The sequence below is a fragment of the Natrix helvetica genome (genome assembly GCF_964273705.1).
Source record: "Natrix helvetica genome assembly, chromosome: 3".
Classification (NCBI taxonomy): Eukaryota; Metazoa; Chordata; class Lepidosauria; order Squamata; family Natricidae; genus Natrix; species Natrix helvetica.
This window is the reverse complement of record NC_138549.1, coordinates 46,798,890-46,821,572: the sequence shown is the minus strand read 5'-3', so window position 1 is coordinate 46,821,572 and position 22,683 is coordinate 46,798,890. Positions and strand designations below refer to the sequence as shown.

Sequence of the window (22,683 nt, the reverse complement as noted above, 5' to 3'; positions counted from 1 at the left end):
TAATAATATAAGTACCTTTGTTAGAAAGTACCTTTAAGTACCTATAAGTACCTATAAGTACCTATAAGTTCCTTTGAAAAGCTAAGGCTCACAATGAAGAAAGGCTTGCCACAAAAGTAAAAATTAACCAAAAAAAAAGCTTCTTCCAACATGTTAAAAACAAGAAAAAGGTTAAGGAAACAATTGGTCCATTGCTAGGAGAAAGTGGCAAGAAGGTGACAAGCAATAGGGAGAAAGCAGAACTATTTAACTCATGTTTTGCATCTGTCTTTACACAAAGGGATAAAACAGTCCAACCTATCAAAAGGAGCACCACAAAAATCAGATTAGGAACACAAATTGAAATAGGGAAGAAAATGGTAAGTGAGCACCTGTCTACCCTAGACGAGTTCAAATCACCAGGACCGGATGGATTACACCCCAGGGTTCTGAAGGAACTAGCAGACAAGATCTCAGAACCACTGAATTATATCTTTCAGAGATCCTGGAACACCGGGGAGCTACCAGAGGACTGGAAAAGAGCTGATGTGGTTCCCATCTTCAAAAAAGGGAAAAAAATTAGATCCAGGAAACTACAGACCTATCAGCCTGACCTCAATACCAGGAAAGATTCTGGAAAAAATAATCAAGCAACGAATTTGCGAACACCTAGAAGCAAACAAAGTAATAGGCAAAAGTCAACATGGATTTGTCAAAAACAGATCATGTGACAAAATTAGTGGACCAGAGGAATGCTGTTGATATAGTTTACTTGGACTTCAGTAAGGCATTTGATAAGGTAGACCATAACCTACTATTAGATAAAGTAGAAGAATGTGGGTTGGACAGCATCACCACCAGATGGATTCGTAACTGGCTGACCAACCGCACTCAACGTGTAGTCCTCAATGGAACTGCATCTACATGGAGGGAAGTATGCAGTGGAGTACCCCAAGGCTCTGTTTTAGGCCCAGTACTCTTCAACATCTTCATCAATGATTTGGATGAGGGAATAAATGGGGAACTCATCAAATTTGCAGATGACACCAAGCTGGCACCAAGCTGGCAGGAATAACAGAAGATAGGCTTAAGATACAGAAGGATCTTGACAAACTTGAACATTGGGCACTATCTAATAAAATGAAATTCAATGGTGAAAAGAGTAAGGTTCTACATTTAGGCAACAAAAACGGAATGCACAGGTACAGTATAGATGATACCTTTCTCAGTAGTAGTAACTGTGAAAGGGATCTTGGAGTCCTAGTGGACAACCATTTAAATATGAGCCAGCAGTGTGCAGCAGCTGCCAAAAAAGCCAACACAGTTCTAGGCTGCATCAACAGAGGGATAGAATCAAGATCACGTGAAGTGTTAATACCACTTTATAATGCCTTTGTAAGGCCACACTTGGAATACTGCATTCAGTTTTGGTCGCCACAATGTAAAAAAGATGTGGAGACTCTAGAAAGAGTGGAGAGAAGAGCAACAAAGATGATTAGGGGACTGGAGACTAAAACATATGAAGAACGGTTGCAGGAACTAGGTATGTCTAGCTTAAGAGAAAGAAGGACTAGGGGAGACATGATAGCATTGTTCCAATATTTCAGGGGTTGCCACAAAGAAGAGGGAATCAAACTATTCTCCAAGGCACCTGAGGGTAGAACAAGAAGCAATGGGTAGAAACTAATCAAGGAGAGAAGCAACTTAGAACTGAGGAGAAACTTCCTGACAGTTAGAACAATTAATCAGTGGAACAGCTTGCCTCCAGAAGTTGTGAATGCCCCAACACTGGAAGTCTTTAAGAAGATGTTGGATAGCCATCTGTCTGAAACAGTATAGGGTTTCCTGCCTAGGCAGGGGGTTGGACTAGAAGACCTCCAAGGTCCCTTCCAACTCTACTGTTGTATTGTATTGTATTGTATTGTTTCCACATGGAGACTGCTTCTGAACTTTGTGCTTGAGGTGGAAAATAATGAAAACTTTGATTTTGGTTTTTACCAATTAGCAAGATAATTGATTTTAGTTATAATATACTTATAACTATATTATAATTATATCTGTATAAATTATACATAATTATATAATAATTTATAAACTATTTATAAATTGTTATTGTCAGAGTGAGCACAGTTTTACAATGTGAGACAACCTCTGCAGCAGAAGGAGGCAAGGAGAAAGGGAACATTCAGTTTGTATAAAAATGTTAGAAAGAGATATAAGATTTCAAGGGAGAAATATAAAAGAGTTCTCAAAAAGTCAATAAATGATAAAATTTTAAAAAGGCTAAAAGATGATAGATAGAGATAAAATATCTTGCAATACGGTGACTATATTAAAAACTAATAGAAAAAAGTAGAAAGTACAAATTGGAAAAATAGTAGTACATATACTGACATATAATGGAATTATATTATAACAATAAGCGTATTAAGGTTAGAAGGTGGAAGACTATGATTATGTATATTTAATTGTAGTATTATTAATAGCATGTAAAAATATATTGAAACTTATAGCTTTCAAGGGCTATAAATCCAGGGGCTTTAGAGATATAATCCCGGGACTGATTAAATCTTATTAATAACTAGCTGATAACCTGGCATTGCCCGGGTATTTATTTATAGGTGGAAAATATCTGGACCAAATATAATTTCTAATGTTGGATTTTTCTCCTTACTAGGTTGTGGAATGCATCCTTGTGGAATACTATGAAGCCATTACCATGACAATCCCACTGCACTGTACAGTAGAAGCCATTTTAAGGCACAACAGGCTGTATCTTAACAGAATACACATCCCAAGGGATGTTAGGGATGTCTTACCCCCACAGTATTTTTTTCTTTTTTTCCTAGAGAGTAAGTCAACTGTGTACCAGGTTTGGTTGAAATTGCTTGAGACATTCCAATTATAGTTATAAGTATGTATATCTGGAACAGATATACATACATACATACATACATACATACCAGTGGTGGGTTTCTGCCGGATCGCACTGGATCGCGCGATCCGGTTGGTCAATGAACCCGGAAATAAGTTCCTGCCCCGCCCCTGTCACGGGACGGCGCTTGCCTGCGCTCCACCAGCTCGGGGGGTGACCGGAGAAGTTTCTCTTCTCAGAAATGTCTTCAGTGGAGCGGTGGCAGCCTGCGTCCCTTTCAGGAGCTCCACTGAGGAAACTTCTCCGGTCGTGCCCAAGTTGGTGGAGCGCAGGCAAGCGCAGTCCCGTTGCCAGGGAGATAGTGAGTGAGGTGAATCGCGTGGTTGCTCAGATCACACGGGCGCAGCCCGAGAAGACATTTCTGAGAAGAGAAACTTCTCCGGTCGGGCTGCGCCCGTGTGATTTGAGCAACCACGTGAATCACCTCACTGGCAACGGGACGGGGCTTGCCGGTGCTCCACCAGCTTGGGCGCGACCAGAGAAGTTTTCTCAGTGGAGCTCCTGAAAGGGACACAGGCTCAGCCTGCCAGGCTGCCACCGCTCCATTGAAGACATTTCTGAGAAGAGAAACTTCTCCAGTCGCATCCAAGCTGGTGGAGCGCCGGCAAGTGCCGTCCCGTCGCCAGGGAGATAGTGAGTGAGGTGATCCGTGTGGTTGCTCAGATCACACGGGCGCAGCCCAACCAGAGAAGGAGCAGAAAGGACAAAAAGGAGAATGAAAGGGAGAAAGAGGAGGTGGGGATAGTGGGATCCTTGCTGCTTTCTGAACTTGGTGGTATTCTTACAGACATTTCATTACCAAACTAGGTAACATCATCACTGCTAGAAGGGAGTGGGGTTGTGGGGAAAGGAGGAGGAGGAGAAGTCGAAGGACAAAAAGGAAAAAGATAAGGAGGGAGAGGACTGTGGGGTCCTTTGGTGCTCTCTGAACTTGGCTGGCAAGCCACTCCCACCCGGTGACATGGCCGGCAATCCACTCCCACAAAGGAGGCCATACCCACACAGTAGGTTCCAAAAAATTTTGAAACCCACCACTAATACATACACACACACACACAGAGAGAGAGAGAGAGAGAGAGAGGGAGGGAGGGAGGGAGGGAGGGAGGGAGGGAGGGAGAGGGAGAGAGAGAGGGAGAGAGAGAGAGAGCGCTTATTGGTGTTTCTAGAAAATTGAGATATTGAAATTATGGTGGAATATTGAGTAATTTTTAAAATATTAAAATATTAGTGATTCAGCAGGGGACAACAAATACATTGTATGAAGAAATATTATTGATGTTTAAATGTATTTATGGAAAAGGTGATAATTATAAAGAGAGAATGGTACTGTTTAAAGACAAGGGTGTGAATGTAGATGAATACCAACAAATTGGGAGGGGGAGATGAGTATAAATTGGGAAAATAATATTATACACACTGATATTTAAAGGAATCTATTATAATTATAATATGCATGTTAAGGTTAGAAGTTGGAAGACAAAGATTATGTCTATTTAATTGTATTATTATTGTTAGCATTGTGTAAAAAGTATATTGACACAGTCAATACACTGTCCACAAGATACGTATGGTTGTTAAAGGAAAATTACAAATAAAACATACATACATGCATACATGCACATACATATACATATAGGGACGCTGTGACTCAGTAGCTAAGGCACTGAGCTTGTTGATCAGAAAGGTTGGCAGTTTGGTGTTTCGAATCCCTAGCACCATGTAACGGAGTGATCTCCCATTACTTGTCCCAGCTTCTGCCAACCTAGCAGTTTGAAAGCATATAAAAATACAAATAGAAAGAATAGGAACCACCTTTGGTGGGAAGGTAACAGTGTTCCGTGCGCCTTCGGCGTTAAGTCATGCCAGCCACAGTTGTGCCTTATACAGTCTCCTTGTCAGCAATACTTTGCTGCCCACATTCTAACATAGACACTGTGCAAAGCCTCCCAGCACTCTTTCACAGACTGGAGACCCCTCACATGTATCAGCTGACTGTCCTCCAAATGCAGGATTATGCTGGCTAATGCCTTTTCATTCCTTCTCCATCATCCAAGACTGCTAGTGGATCAGTAACTATCATCCACAACTCCTCCCTTTGCAGGTACATTTCCACCTTTACACACCAGGAGAGGTAGTTTGTCTCATTTAGCCAAGACACCACAAAATCTCCTCCCATTACGTTGACAGAATCCATGTTGCCTGTTTCTGTTACAATCATCAACAAGCTAACAAACCATGTTGCACATCTCCTCTGACTCTGGAGCAAACTCTCACTGGGTTTCTCTTCTCTCTGGTCACTCTGGGCTTCTCTCTGGTCTGGGCCCACAATCTGTCAGAGTACTATATAAGATAGCCCAGGAGCAATAACAGCAAATAGAGGTTTGTCATAAAATAGTGGTTTTATCTACAAAAGAATATATACTATACAAACATGTCAAACAATCAGCAATTATATCAGGGGAAAACACACGGCAAGAGAGAGATGCCCTAACAGGGCCTCTTTTTTTTATACAGGCTCTTAAAGGGATAACAGCTAAAAACCTTGCTTACTCATTCCCATCATTACATCAGTCAATCATTGCAACATTGTTGCAGCTGGTCAGCTCTTAAATCCCTACCCTGACAGTTATTATTACCCTGCACAATCTGCAATCATATAGTTACTATTTTCTTTTAGAACACATTCTTTCTTCTTTCAAGAAGAAATTTCAGTACAGAATGTTTCTGATCACCTCGCAAATAAGTTGGACACTGAAATAGAAAGATGATTATATTTGCTGTAGAAAATGTTTTGTTCTATTTAGTGATGTAGTATTTTCTTAGGCTGAGTAAGAACTAGTGCCTATAATTATACAAGACACCTGTTGCCATTAATCACAGCCAGCATTTCCATGGAAACCAGACATAAAAAATTGACTCCTCATGTCTATTATTATATACACGTGTGTACACACACACACACACACACACACAAGCTTATACAAGTTTAGTATATCTGTCTATGTACAGATACTCAAACATGATCCTTCTGTTTTATAAAATATTTATATAGAGAATTATACAAGCACAGTGCTGAGATACATATTTTTATGGAACATTCCATGGTCAAAAATTCCCCATCCACAAGCAAATACAAATATTGCACTAAGAAAACATTTGCATGAAGAAAAGCTATACTCACTATGATTTTATACTCGGACTTATCCATAGTTCTAGGTGTATTGAATCTAATCAAATTCAAATCAAATTTCAAGATAACATTTTAAACTTGATCATTAGAAACCATTTTTTTCCATTTTTTTTAACCCTTTTGTATACTTTTTAGGCTACCAAAACTTAGTTTAAGATATGCAGAGGAAATAATTCTAAGGAATTATCTAAAACCATGTTATAAACATCCAAATGTGTACCAACTATCCTTCTTCAGATACTTCATCAAAATACTATATGGTCACATTGACTGAGTCTGAACTAAAGAAGTATAATGCTTATTAAATAAGTATATTATGAAGCAATCATATTTAGGATTCCAAAATATGGCTCAATAATACTCCACAACATTTAATTTCATGTAAGAATATTGGAGTAATATTGATGATGTACTCATGTTTAAGGTTATTGCAGAGAAGATCAATCAAATAACTAATTCAAATAATTCAATTGCAGCAGAATTTGCAGTTTAGAGCAAATCAGTATCAATTCTACAAAAACCTTGAAAATGGAAAAGGGCCATGGCTAAGGACAGACTTGATTCTGAGTCTCCAATACCTTAACCAATATACAACAATGGCTTACCATGATATCTTGCAGATGAACTTTGTGAAATATTTAAACCAATTTAAAATTCTGATTACATCTCTGGATCACCTGAACTGCACCTTGTACAGAGGTGGGTTGCTGCTGGTTCAGTCCGGATCGGGCAAACCAGTAGTAGCGGCAGTGGCCGGCTCCGCCCACCCGCCCAGACACTTCTGTGTGCAGGAGCATGCCCGAACAGGTAGTAAAAAAAATAGCAACCCGCCTCTGACCTCGTACACACATTGCTAACTGGAACTTTAATCTCAATCTGTCAATAACCTATACTGAATAGATGGGAAGTAGAGCTTTTGCATGAACACAATTTACATTTCAGGGCTAGCATCATTATTTTAAAAGCTTGCATGAGAAAGGAAATGACTTCCGAAGAATTACTCTGGCTCAAAAAAGACCTGCTTGTCAATATTAGTGAACAATATACTGTAAGATTATTTAGAAAAAAAAACAAAGTAGAACATGCCACTAACTCACACATTGAGTTTATCAGGAAGGATTTTCCTCTGCACAGTGTGCATGAAAACCCATGATTTTTGTAAAGCAACTCAGTAAGTTGAACCAACAATGGCAAATCACCAGCCTTTTTAACAACATTTCATATTACAACCAGAAGAGCAATATAAACAAAGTCTGTGCTATTTTTAATGTTTCTCCAAGATATTAAATTGAAGCAGATTGTATTACATTAAACTACAAGTCATAACAGTAATAAAATATGATCAAACTCTGTGCAGTTTGCTGCCAGATGTCCGCAGTCCCCAAGTTCAGATAAGTTATAGATTCTAGAATGGATCTGTAATTGGCACACAGAAACTAATTAATGAAATATATATTGCTTCCCACTAATGAGTAGGAAAAGAGCTGTCACTTTAAGTAGGATCTGTTAGTTTAACATGTACTCAATATAGGCCACCTTATTATGGAATATAGGAACTGACACGGAATTCCAGGATCAAACAGAAAAAGGTTTATTGCGCAATGTTCAGTGGCTACACAGAGGAGCCAAAGACTGAACTCCGAAGGATTCTAAAACATGTATTTTTGTACATACTTTTGACATCTTATGACTACGTTTCCTGCCTAAGTTTCCTGTCTTCAAGCCTGCGGTTTGGCTAGGTGTTATTTAAGCTTCCTCTTGCAAACCCTTATTCTGTTCACTAAAGTTTCCTCTTACAGAACATGCTCTTAACATGCTCCATTATAAAGACAGTTACATATATTTAAGATTCCTATTATCCCATATTATTCCATTCCATCTTAACCTGGTACATAATTTCATACATTTCTATGAAGCGCTCCAATTCTAAAATTATATTTAAAAATATGTAAAAATGGGAGGTTTTGGTTTTTTTCAGATTTTATATCACATATCTTTGACCAGTCACAAATTCTAGACATCTTTGCTTAGTGCAGATTCTTCTTTCTGAGCTCCTTTGGAATATCTGTATTTTTTAAGTAATTAGAACTAAATTGGAATTTAAAATATAATAGATTTTTTTTTCTATGTTTCATATATCAATTCAATGTTATATTATTCTAATAAATGCATTTTGGTCCTTTTTCTAAATTACAGCAATTAGATCTCAAACATAGGAAAAAATGATTTTACGGAAGATCTGAATGGATTCTAGTTCCTATACATTAAATCAACTAGTTGATTGTAACAATGAGTTTATACTATTTTCTGTGTTAAAGAATAAATGCCATTTTTGTTACAATCTAAAATATTTATAATTATAGTAATTAGTGAGATATCTATTAAGAAAAGTGATATTTTCAGGCCGAGAGACATTATACCACCACTACCACCACTACTACCACTACTACTAATTTAACTTGTATACCACCTAACTCAATGACTCCAAAAAACAAATTAATTTTTCTAAGACTAAAAACTCCATAATCAATGTTTATAAATATATAAATGTATCTGATATTTTTATATATCAATCCTATATGAAAATTTTAAAGCACTGGAATGGAATATAGAATGGAACATCCTCAGTTTGTCTAAAGAATAGGAAATTTTTTTTACCTTAATACCAGAAACCTCACTAGAACTCAGATTATGTCTTATACAACAAATCATACTTTAAATTTATTGGTGTAGGAGGCCCCAGCCTCCCCAGAATAAAATATTAATTATTCTTAATGTTAAAAAAGAGGCAGAATAGAATATTTTCCCTGAAGGAGAGGAGGAGATACATCTTCTTAAAGGCAGAAAGCAGATCCAGTCTTCCTGCTATAGGAAAACAGCCTCAAGCAGAAAACTGAAGAGGCTAGTCTTTAGGAATGGATATTTTTTATCCATTCAGAAAACTGGGCCACCCTATTCATAAGCAGAGAGACTCCAAATAAACACAGTAGACAAGGAGCCAAAGCTGACAAGATTAACTCAGACAAACAAAACACCTAGAATTTGCATTTCCCCTTTTTCCTATAGAACCAGCCCTGACCCCCATAGGAATCTGGCAACAGCCATTAAAATATTGAATGACACATTCTTGCAGAAGAACAGGCATCTCAATCACAAAGCCCCAAAGAATGTATAAAAGCCCATCTTTGCTCAATCCCATTTTGTCAGCTACCCTAGAAACATGAGTCTGTCACTGAAGTTTCTGGCTAGCAAATAAATGGAGATCTTCTTTCCTGCAGCCTACCTCCATTTTATTTCAGCATCTTTCTCCTGGCTTGGGACAGACCTGACTTTTCTTCCAACATTGGATTGCATTGAGATGCATAGACAAGAATGAGTAAATTGTGTAGTTGGAGATGCAATTCACCAAAATACATGCAGTTTGCAAAGTTGCTATGTTGTAGGAAGAACTAATTACATATAGTAATTTGACATTGAAATAATAGTTTTGGATGATGCTTTTATTTTGAACAATATATGTATTACATAGGGACGTGGTGGCTCAATGGCTAAGATGCTGAGCTTGTCGACCAGGTCGGCAGTTCAGCGGTTCAAATCCCTAGCGCTGCGTAATGGAGTGAGTTCAAGCTTCTGCCAACCTAGCAGTTTGAAAGCACGTAAAAATGCAAGTAGAAAAATAGGAACCACCTTTGGTGGGAAGGTAACAGTGTTCTGTGCGCCTTTGGCATTGAGTCATGCCAGTCACATGACTACGGAGACAACTTTGGACAGCGCTGGTTCTTCAGCTTTGAAACAGAGATGAGCATCGCCCCCTAGAGTTGGGAATGACTAGCACATATGTGTGAGGGGAACCTTTACCTTTACCTTTTACGTATTACATAGAAATTAACACTGGCAATAAATTAGTTTATAATTTAAATAAATTATTATATATTATTGAAAAGACAAATTTATGGCCCTGATTACTAATATGTTAAGACATGAAGTAACTTGTGGGTGAATGTAATTGTTCCTTTTTTATTTTTACCCTGCCTCCACTATTTTTATAAATAACTCAAGGTGGTGAATATACCTAATACTTCTTGGAGGAAGAAGTATTATCCCCACAACAACATCCCTATGAGGTTTTTGTCTAAAGATAAACTTAATATATGGATGGTTGCAATTAAATATGGTCAACTTTTATTGAACTGTTATGTAAAGTGTTATACATATGCTTCTACATGTGCTAAAACTGCTTGTTTTGAGTGAAAGGAAAAAACAGTCAGACACTGTAATGGTCTGACAGTATCTTCTCTCTATTGTACATGGTTGCATATTGTACATACAGCTATGTAGCCCCTAAAACTTTAGGCACAGTCCCCCTAACTTTTCAAGTATCTCTTTTGATGTCTTAAAGGAGAAAATTAAGACATGCATACAAGATCAATCCTATTATCTGTATGTAATTAATGCAATTTAAATTAAACATGTATAATTTTATAGACATACGTTTTGTCCTTTTTCCACCTACTTTTTAGTTAGTCAGATATTCAAAAGTTGACTACAGCTTTCAACTTAGAAAAAAACTTCCCTCCATAATGCAAATAAAGAGAAACGTATTTCACATAATGCCCTATATCTTAATTTTACCTTTAAACCATATACGTGTTGTGTCCCGTGATTCCAATACATATGCAGACCCAGGCTTGGCTGTCTGCCACGACTAAATTACACAGATAAAGCCACCCCTTGGCTGGGAGCCTAGAAAGTTCTCTTCACAAACACAAGGTAACACTTACAGAAGGCTTTCATAATGGCTTGAATATGGACTGTTGTCTCCTGCAAAGATTCCCCTCCCTTCGCTCCACTTATAAACTCTTTGGGAGGGGCCACATTCTTAACCAGCTGTCCCTACGTCTTTCTATGACGTCTTCTCCACAGCTGTTCCTATCTCCGATCAATTCGGTCTACGCACATCAGGAACAACCTCCCTCTGTTCCTCCTCACTGCTCCCTGACTCAGATGCTACCTGGTGGCCAACAGGCTTCTCTAGTTCCTGCTCTGACTCCAAACACCCTCCAGAGTCTTCCTCATCCTCCAGAGCAGTCCCATAATGGTCTGAGCTGTCAGAGTCCACCAACAACTCAGCTGGCCGCTACTGGGCCACAACAATACTGTATAATAAATCACACTTGCTTGTATACACATGAAATAAAAGACATCTGGTTCATAATTTTATTAAGAACATTTCTGATCATTTCAATGCATGAAAAAAATAAGGGACATAACACAAAAGATTATAGGATTCATCTCTATTTAGTTTGTTCAGAATTAAGTGGAAAGTACTTACTTTTGGAAGAGAGGCTCTGGAGCCTGAACTCTGAGTGGTCATTGTCAGGACTGTAGTTATGCCCAGTGCAACTCTGGCTGGAGCAGCATCCATGTTGATCCAGAAAGATACCCAGGACAAAATGACGATCAGCAGACTAGGAATGTACATCTGGATTAAATAATATCCCATCTGACGCTCCAAATGAAACTTTACTTCAATGCATGTAAATTTTCCTAGAACATGAAATTGCTTTTATAAATCATTTTTATACATTTTAATCCTATTATATCATCAGCATAAATTAACTGCCTTAGGCACATGGACAGTAAAATGTCGGATCTTATTCAACTGCATTGTTCCTTCAATACTAATACAAAGTATATCTTGACTGACATTCTATCCTAAAGGAATCAACCTCAAGTTACTCACTTGAGAGTTGTATATCACTTTACACACTTTACACAATTATAACAATTGATTCAATGTATTGATCTCTCATTGAGTATTTGTTTAATGTTTTGAAAATGAGGGCTTTAGAAATTAATACAGCTTTATACTTTTTAAACAAAATAATAAACTAAACAGTGCATTTGAAGATTCATAGTCCAAATAGTTTGATGAGAGCATTTGTTGACAGTGGGACTTGATATAAGGGACCAGCTCTTTTTAAAAAGATCTGAATAACTAAATGACTTTGGTAACTGGATCTATTTAGTGAAATCCCTAAATTCTGCAAATAATTATCTGACTTGGTATGGAAATACAATTCTCAACTGCATTTGTGGAGAACGAGCCAGACGTCGTGATGACACAATGTGCGGTCTCGATAGTCCGAGACCGCCGTTGATTCTTTTACTGCTGTAACGGTCCATATGGACCTAAGCTGTCCCGGAGAGACGGTGAAAGGGAGACAAATCCTTGCTGGTCACAGGGACATCGCAAAGTCCCTGTTTGACCCAAGGGAAGCGCTCCAAAGCAGCAGTAAATAGACAGCCCCCAGGCTGACAAAGTCGAAGACGGCTCCGGAGGAAAGGCAGTTAAAGTGAAAGTGAGTCTATTTGGTGAGATTTTTTTTTTCTTTGAGAATGATCGCCCAAAGAAACCTATTTTTCCTAGGATAAATTAGTCCTTTAAGCTAAGAATAAAGCAGTGAAATTTATCTCTATTGGACTGCCTTAGAAAGTTTTTTTTCCTTTTTTTTTCTATGTAACAACTTTTTGTGGATTGAAGTGATTGTAACGCTTCCTGTTTCTCCTCTTAAGTGAATGAATTGATTTTTTCTTCTATTCCCTGTTACTTTATTTTTTGGCTGAACTAAAACCTCTTTTTTATTTTAACAATTCTTCCTTCTACTGTTTATTAAATTTTATTAAAGATACTTAGAGACTTTTGCTTTTTTTTTTTAAGCCTGAAACGAATAAGAGAAAGTTGAATCTTCCACTTGGAAGCCAGAACTTGGTTTTTCTTTTTCTTCTGAAACAATGTATCCTCTGTTCTACTTTCCTTGATTTTACTGAAGTTGGAGGGTTTGTAGCTTGTTTGTGGACTGATAACATTTCAAGGACACGGACTGTCCCTTTGCAGGTGTCTGTGAGAAATATTTTGGATGAGGGAAGGAAAAGAAAAGATAGAACCCTCCATCTCTGAAAAAAATAGAAGAAACTTGTGCATAAGTGATTTCAAAATAAAAGTATTTTTATACATCAAGATTTATTGAAGGCGAGAGTGGCAGTGGAGTTTAGTTTTTTTTTCTTTTTTCGGAAATATGTATCTATATACAGATGAGGAAGCCTTAAGTCTCCAAGATGTTTTGGATTGACTTCAAAATTTATTGGAAGGATCCGAGACATTTGATAAGAAGTTGGATAAATTATTGTTTTGCGTAGCAAAAGATGAAGGGGTTGGAGCTCCAAAAACTAAAGAAGAGAATGAAGATATAGAAGATAAAGGCAAGACAACAGATGAATCTACTAATGAAGCACCCATGAGTGAAAGTGAAAAGATATTGAAAAGTGAATTTGACTATCTGGAGCTCTACTTCTCTTGTCAAGATATGGATTTGATGATGGAATTAAGAAGAGAAACAGCTTTAGAAAGACGTCTGATAATCAAAGACATGTTAATTTTAATACCAGCTGAAGGGCAACGAGACTATATGAGAGATCTTCTGAGCAAAAAAGTACGGAGAGAAGTTTTCAAAAACTCTATAAAGAAGCTAATAAGAGAATTGACGCAACAACTGGCTAAAGAGATAAGAGCATTTTATTACTGGACAGACACAGGTTGACAATGAATGCTGATAATTAAAAACTTAGTTAATCTTTGGTGATTAATAAGTAGGACTTTGTAGATGCTTATAGAATGTTTTTGTTTTTAAAATGTTTATTCATTAACAGATAATCCATTATGATAATAACAGTGAAATAATAATTTTAATTAGTGAAAACAATTTGGATATAAATGGTAAATTGGGACCTGGGAAAAAGATTTATTAATTTTACCAAAAAAATTTGTTTGGATTTTGTTATAAAGATGTAATCTCTTCTGGGTACTTATAAATTCTACTAATAAATTTTTGTTTAGATTTATTATAAAGATGTTAGATAACTACAATAACAATAACAAAATGTTACTGGTTAAAGAGATAAGATTGTTTTGTTACTGGAAAAACAGGTTGACAAGGAGTGTTGATAATTAAAAACAGTTAATCCTTGGTGATTAATAATAGGATTTTGTAAATGATTATAGAATGTCTTTGTTTTTAAAATGTTTATTCATTAACAAATAACCCATTATGATAATAATAATGAAATAATAACTTTAATTAGTAAAAACAATTTGGATATAAACTATAACTTGGGACCTGGGAAAAAGATTTATCAATTTTACTAATACTTTTTTGTTCTGGATTTTGTTATAAAGATGTAATATCTCCTGGGTACTTATAAATTCTATTAATAAACTACAATAACAATAACAAAATGTTAATGGATAATGTTTAATGATTCTATATGTGTTGGCATTGGTGAAAGCAATTGGGTATAAGCCTGAGGTTTACAGAAACAGGTAATGAATGCCAGTATGTGGTTGTGTCTTTAAATATAAATGATTCTAGATAAAAGCACGTTTAAACAATTATAGTTAAATGAGAATGATGGTACAATACATAAAGACTTTTGATTTAAAATGTACAATCCAATATGAATGTATAAAGAACGATTGTGGTAGCAACTCATGAAATTTATTTGTAACCAATCGACATGCTTTCTGGAAGATGTAATGAAGAATGATTTTTTTGTGTGTTTTTTGTTTAATTAAAACAATAAAAAATTTTCAAAAAAAATTCTCAATTGCATTTATAAATTGGTACTCCTAAAAATTATTCACTGGCTCTTATCACTTTTTCTCTAGTTTTCAAATCGTAATAGAAATATCTGGGTACTCCTAGATCAGGGGTGTCCAAACTTGGCAACTTTAAGACTTGTGGACTTCAACTCCCAGAATTCCCCAGCCAGCAGAACTGGCTGGGGAATTCTGGGAGTTGAAGTCCACAAGTCTTAAAGTTGCCAAGTTTGGACACCCCTGTCCTAGATAGTATTTTCTCGTGCCCTGCCCCCATTCTAAGGTCTATAATAAAGGTATATATTTATAAAACCTAATTTCTCTTAATATAGTCAGTCAGTCAGTTAGTTGTGAGCTGCCTTCTGATTCTGGGGTTTCCTAGAGAATGCATGTCCTCAGGGCTTTTTGTGGCTGGATATATCCCAGTGACACATCTGAATCACGTCCTTTGAAATTCCATATCTATTGAAGCCTTGAAAATGAATTGATGTTTTGGTTTTAGTATTTTTATAAGAAATTAAATGAAACAGATTGATGAGATTTGATGGATTATTTTCAAAGCTATGAAGCTACTTTCTTTTATTATAAAACTTCTTAGATTAATATACCACCATTCAGCCAGGACTTCAAGGCAGCATATATACTATTTTCTTCTCTTTGTTTTTGCCACAACAATTGCGTAAGGTAGGCTGGGATGGGAGAAAGTAACTAGAACAGTTTAAGGCAGTGAATTTCTACAGCTGTAACTGTATTTTCCAAATGCCAACCCATCAAGTTCACAACTATGCTCTATGCTGATGTTATTTCGGGTACAGCGGATATGATGGATATACTGAATAAAAACTGATTGCATACAATGTGTTATTGGAGTTTAATTCTGGGATTGCAATGCTAACTCATATGGCTTGGCTCTAATCTAGCATTTTCACATTTTGGTCAGAAATTTTTAAGAGGATTGGCATGACTTTAAAGATGAATTGTTGCTTGTCATCAATGGATGTTTTCCTTGGCTACATGCCAGTATTTGCAATTTATCAAGACATCAAGATGTCAATAGCCTAAGTCTTATGCAACACTGCAAAATAAATCAATACCTAATTTGCAGCTTGACTGCTGATAAGTATATATTGACTCACGATTTGAATTAGTTTTTTTAACAGAAATGTACGGTGTTTCCCCCAAAACAAGACAGGGTCTTATTTTCTTTTGACCCACAAAATATGGCTTGGGCTTTATTATCAGGGGAGGGCTTAATGTTTTGGGGTTGCCGGGCAGCTGCTCCCTTGGAGCCAGCTCCCGAAGAGCCGGGCACAGCCTCAGGGGTGAAGCAGCCATGAGGTGACCACGCTCATGAGCAACCGCCCAGCAAACCCCCTCTCCAGCCGGGCAGAGCGTCATTCACTGACCTAGGGGGTATCCCTAAGGTGCCAAGCCACATGGCACTCTGCCCACCCCCCAGCTTTCGCGGCTTAGCACATTCGGGATACCCCCTAGGTCAGTGCATGGAGCTCTGCCCGGCTGCAGAGGGTGGTTGCGCGAACGCCTGTTCCACTCCCAGCTCGCATGCCTCCTAGCCTCACCATGCCCTGGCCCAGCTCTCCCTGCAGGGCCAGGGCACCGCCACCACTGCCGCCGCGCTCCGAGCATAACTTCTTCTCAAGCTTCCAAACTCCAAATCTCGGCTTCCGCTTCTTCCAGCAGTGGCCGCTCTAGGAGTGCTCTCTATGGTTGTGGGCCCTAAGGCAGCTGGCCCACAACCATAGAGCGCACTCCTAGAGTGGCTGCTGCTGGAAGAATCGGAAGCCGAGTTCCAGAGTTTGGAAGCCAAAGAAGAAGTTATGCTCGGAGCGCAACGGCAGCGGTGGCCTGGCCTTGCGGGAACTGGGGTGCGGGCAGAGTGCCATGTGGCTTGGCACCTTAAGGATACCCCCTAGGTCAGTGAACGGCGCTCTGCCCAGCTGGAGAGGGGGTTTGCCAGGCGGCTGCTCGTGAGTGTGGTCACCTCATGGCTGCTTCACCCCTGAGGCTGTGCCCAACTCTTTGGGAGCCGCAAGGGAGCAGCTGCCTGGCAACTCCCCCCTCCAGCCAGGCAGAACACACTACCCAACCTAGCGGTATCCTGAAGGCACCAAGCAACATGAGCGCCTTTCCCCCCGGCTCCCGTGGCTTGGCGCCTTCGGGATACTTCTAGGTCGGTGAGCGTTGCTCTGCCTGGCTGGAGGGGGGGGTTGTCCAGGGGGCTTATTTTCAGGGGGTGGTCTTATATTTTTGCCCACGCAAAAAATGTGGCAAGACCTTAGTTTCAGGACAGGTCGTATTTTCGGGAAAACACGGTAATCCAATCCATTTTATTGAATTAGCTATGTAATTAAAGTATATTAATTTTAATATTAATAACCAGAATTCTTTAATAGGTTTCTAATATTGCTCATAAATTTTGGAAATCATTGTTGAGTAACATAATACTTACCAGTGTTGTAATGCTTTGTGCAATAACCAAGCTCCTTTTCTTCTTTCAAAATAAACTGTGGCAGAGTTAAGCCTTCTGCTACTTGTACTGGGCCATCACTCATCCATTCAAATATGAGATCATTCATTGTATAGCCAACTATAACAAACAAATTATTTGTTATTAGATAATAATACATAGAGTTGCTACAACAAGCAATTAACAACAGTAGAAAATTATTTAATTTCTGAAAGAAGAGGCATCAGTAATAATTCAGATTATGGTTAATGCATGGAGTGATATCACATCAATACATTAGGAATATATCTAGATTAAATTTGGGGAACATTTGACCATAAGTATATTTATAGCAATGATAATAATATATTAAAGTGAAATGCATAGAACTTTCTACATCTTATACAAAATGAGGCTACAATTTATAGACCACAACAACATGGCAGCCACAAATTAAGGCACTTTTAGGTCTAACATATTTGGACAACTCTATATTGGAAAAATCTGCATTAGATGTTGTCAAGTCTCCTATCCTATTAGGATGAGTATCCAGTTGCTTCTATACCTGTTAATTTTATTATTATTACCCCCATCCAATTTATGCTGTTGGGGATGTGGAGGATTGATATTGTATGTTAAATGTAAAAAATGCACCCCAAATGGCTTGCCTCAGAAATGTCACTATTTACTCCATGTATTTATTCTTTGTCTTTGCATTTCAAGTGTCAAATAGCCCTCCAAGTAAAAAAAATTAATTATTCAAAGAGACATTTTATTCAGGCCCTTAAGTATGAAAACAATGTATGCTATCACTAAAGAGAAAGAAATAGAGAAAGCAAACACCTTGCTTACTGATAAACATTAACAAATAGCTCAAAATTTAATCACCTTGTCCAAGAAGGGCATATCCATTCCTCAATGTTGAGAAATAAGATCCTCCCACCACCAGCACCACCCAAGGTTCTCTCCAAACATATAGGAAATGCAAATCCCAGAATTCCCAGTTACCTTCTTTGTGGGATTTCGAGAATAAAATGTTCTGCCAGGTTATAGGAAGTTGAATTAGAGCAGGGGCGTCAAACTGGTGGCCCATGCGCCAGATGTGTCACATGCATGCCAAGCCCACCTCAGCTCCGCAAAGGAGGAAAACATTGTGAAACATCATGTGACGGCAATGTGATGCGGCGAGTTTGACACCTGTGAATTAGAACATTTATTTCTGTCTTCTCAAAAACCCTCAGGTTTTAAGATGACATAATAGGTTCTATTACAAGAACAAATTAAGGCCAATGAAATTAACCTTTTCATTTTCAAAAATAGTAAAGTAAAAAAGTAGTAGCATCTGTAGTAGAGATGCTGTATCCCTTTTCAATTTGCTTTCTCCAGTTGTTTTCTTCAGTGATATAGTCTGCATATGCCAGAAGCTTAGTATTATACTACATGAAGTGATATTAAATGCAGCATTTCAAAGAGTATGACTGGTGTATTTTTAAATATATATATAATATCTGACTTACAGCTTTCTAGTTGCATTGTACATGTTTGTACATCCATGGGGAAATTCTTTAGGTCCATAGGACAGGATAAAGTTAATGTTAGCCTAAAGGAATCAAAGAAATGTAAATATGTTTATTACATATGGAATTGTTGCTAAAATGAAGCCTTAAAACCCACTCCTAGAAGGAAAATGATCAAAGTTTATTACAATCTATTCCGTTTGGAGCTTTTTGTCACCTGTTGTTAAATGAATATTCCATTTTGTACTATTTATTTTGCAAGTAGCACATAGTGTAACTTGCATGAAATTTAATCCTTTGAATGGCTTCAATATGTATGTTACTCTGTAATCACTGTATTCTTTTTCTTTTAGACATACAGAAACGCATGCACATGTGCACAAAAAGAAAATCTAGAGCCATATCTTTTAAAAAACAACAAACCTGATTTCTTTAAGCCTGTTCAACCAACATGTATTCTATCACAAAAAACTAATTATTAAAAAAAATATTATTAGTAGGCTTAGAATTGAGATATTAGTTTTACTTAGCAAAAGACCATATTCAGAGATTACAACAGTGGCATCTTCAATTCCTCATCTAATATGTATTAACAGATGTTTAAATATATGTATATGCTATAAGAAGCTGTGCTGAAATATAGTGAGGCTGATCAATAAATAATGGCAATCAAGATTACTTATAGTCAATGAATGCAAATAAAGGAGAGTTCATTGCAAATTCTATTTAGATAAGTAATTCAAAGCTTCTCACACAGAGAGAGGGGCCTAACAAGAATGGAATAGTGTGGTCAGAATGCAATAAAATTTCTTTCTACATCTACACAAACAAATACAAATAAATTAACATGTTTATGTGAATAAATAGCAATAGCAATTAGACTTATATACTCCCCTCTCTAAGCACATTGCCCATAATCTGGATCCTCATTTTATTGACCTGGGAAGGATGGAAGGCTGAGTCAACTTTGGGCCCATGAGACTCAAACTGCCAAACTATAGGAAGCCCGTAGTCAGCAGAAGTAGCCTGTAGTACTGCATTCTAACCATTGTGATTCCACGGCTCAAGAGGAAGTAGAGCAGGAGTGTCAAACTAGCAGAATCACGGCAGCGTCGCATGACATATCGGGAGATTTTTCCTCTTTGCTAAACCGAGCAGTGGTGGGGCCAGTACAATGACATATCCAGTCCGCTGGCCGCAAGTTTGACACCCCTGAAGTAGAGGAATAGAAGGAAGGCATGTGAAATGCACATTGTTTCTGGCAGAAGTATCTAATCCAAACTATTAATTCAATAATGTGATCATTTGGGCCTTTAATCAAGGGTCTTACATAGTATTATAGAATAGTAGAGTAAAAGTACAAATTCTATCCTTTGGCTCCCCCTCTACTTTCATTTTCATCTGATATTTTGCCAGCAACAGCTTTTCATGAATATTAGATGACTGAGAATTTCATTTTTAGGTAAAAGTATTCAACAGAAACCCCTTCTAAACACCAAAGGCTTAGCAGCAATCTTAAACCAAACACAGGCAATCATCATTTTACAGTTAATGTTTTTGCAGCACCATAAAAATTAAATCACAGGAAAATTGGTGCATTTTTAAAATAATCTGAAAATTCAGAATGATACTTGCTTTGCTTAACAGGGGAGTTAAGACTACTTTTATCGAAACATATATTTGTACACTGTTCCTGACCTATCTGAAGCATGTTTTTCCCCCTTGCAGGTGACTACAGCAGTCTTTTCTATCTGTTCTCATAATATCTGACCATTAACAGTTGTATAGCTCTATAGTGAACCATTTCAATTTATTATTGTTTTTACTGAAATATAGCACCCAGGACTCAACATAGTATTCTTGAAAAAGAAAATAAAGTCTCTCCAAATAGAATGCAACAAAACTCTTATTGCTTTCCTTCATGCCTCTGTTTCTAAGTGTAATGACACTCATTTACAAACCAGACTCATAGGAAAGTTTATTTTTCGAACTGTGCCATTATGCTAGTGCTACTTTGCCAAAAGAAATGTTTCACACAGTTCACAGATTGCCATAAGTCACTACCAGTTTATGCAGCTGAAACTACTGTCTGATAGGTTCTTATGTACACAGATGCATTCTTTGGCCTACATCCAGTAAACATTCTCAAAAATCCTATTAGTCCTGATTCCCATAAGAAACTGCCAAGTTTTTTTTAAAAAAACTTTCCAGCCAAGACTGCTCCCCATAGACAAAACTATATACAGACTGCCAACGTTTCTCCCATTTTTAATTAAATATGGCATTGTAATTTTTATTAGATGAAGCAATGCCACAGGATCAGGATGGATTTAAAGCAGAACCTGTTTGGATTTAGAAGGGAAGCTGTTACTTTCAGCTGCTAAAATGTATTACTCTTTTATAGCATGAGAAAACTGCAATCAAGATTAATTTAACAAAATGAAAACTACAGTGCTGTAAAAGTTCTGAAAAGAAGGCAACTTATTTCTCAGAAAAACATACATTTTTAAAAAGACATTTCAAATAGCCAAGAATTTCATACAATTTTGCCTGGGGATAATTGAATCATTTTTCTTCCACTGTGCTTCCCCCCCCCCCCCCCAATAGTTCCTATGGGAATGCAAGATCCATGCTTTATCTTTTTTTAAACATGAACAAAAACACAACCTATCAATGTTATCTGGGCACAACCAATATAACTGTGGGAAGGGAAGGAGAGATACCTTCCTGGCTTTGGAGAACAAGCAATAATTTTTGGTTTTGACATTGATCTTTGTGCTCTCACTCTAATCTCTCCCAAGATAAGGCACTGTTACCAGGAAAATCAAAAATCTCTAAAATGCTATGTTGTATTATACAATAAATTTAAAATCAGGCTGAAGTGTGTGTGCACTGTAAACACATACACAAAATGAAGCACAAATGCACATACTGTTACAAACTATATTCATGTTTGCAGTTCTCAAGATTCCATGTTCAGGTTATTTGCCCTGACCAAACTGACAAAAGACTTTACTAGTCAAATCCACTAGAATAAATACAAACTATTTAAGGGCATTTATTCCCATTGGGTTTAAAAGGGACAGTGTCCTGTGTAATATTGGCCATTATAAATATTTTAGTGTCAGCTGAAGTTCAACATTTCAGTATCACATTTCTTTGGAAATCATCTGTTGCTACTTTTATGTGAGATCTTCAAATTTGGTTTCTTCATCGGAAGGTGTTAAGAACCTCACCTTTCTTCTATGCAATTCAGGGGTGGAAACCTTTCAGTGCTTGGGTGTAATAACATGTTGGGGAAACCTGAAACCCAGGAAAAGGGGAAGACAATAAAACAAAATGGGTAGCTCTGATTCTTCCTTGGTTTTTTGGAGGGGGTTTTGGGTTTTTTAAAACAATGTTAATTTTATGAGAACTTAGATTGCCATTTTGAAATGTTTCTTGGAATGAAATAGAAAACTTGCTATCTATGTTCAGCAGTATTGGCTGAGGAAGCCCTTGAGGCTACCAGTATTCTTGGACCAATCATCATGACTCATGTTGGGTATATAATCATTTCAAATCATTTACTTAAGTGGAAATGGAAGAATCCTGTTGGATGAAAGAAAGATTCCAACGACAAACCTTTGTTCTCAGTTGTAAAAAAAACATTGAAACAAAGTAAGACATGTCTATTTGATTACATGACAAATGGTAAATAATTAGCATCATTCTATGAAACTGGAAAACATTAAACTTCTAAATCTGAAGAAACAACAGCTTCTTCATTGAGAAACAAATAAGGAATCAGTTAGAAGATAAGAACTTTTCTCTTTTTAATGAGAAAAGTGATTGCTAACCATAAACCTAATTCAATAATATTAGTTAGGATTGTTTTGTTGAATTAATCAAGATAGTCTGATTCATCTATAATGGTAAAGCACAATGGATGGATCAGTG

At 37.3% G+C, this 22,683-nt stretch overlaps 1 protein-coding gene across 5 annotated transcripts in view; it reads right to left on the bottom strand.

Annotated features, from left to right (window-relative positions):
- GLRA2 (glycine receptor alpha 2) overlaps positions 1–22,683 on the bottom strand; it is a 168,780-nt gene that overhangs the window by 102,724 nt on the left and 43,373 nt on the right. For all 5 annotated transcript variants that reach the window (XM_081948958.1, XM_081948956.1, XM_081948957.1 and 2 more), the window contains 3 exons: positions 18,745–18,827; positions 17,231–17,368; positions 11,437–11,651 (listed from right to left, as the gene is read on the bottom strand). In XM_081948958.1, the coding sequence (XP_081805084.1) occupies positions 11,437–11,651; positions 17,231–17,368; positions 18,745–18,827 (436 nt within the window). The remainder of the gene's footprint in view (positions 1–11,436; positions 11,652–17,230; positions 17,369–18,744; positions 18,828–22,683) is intronic.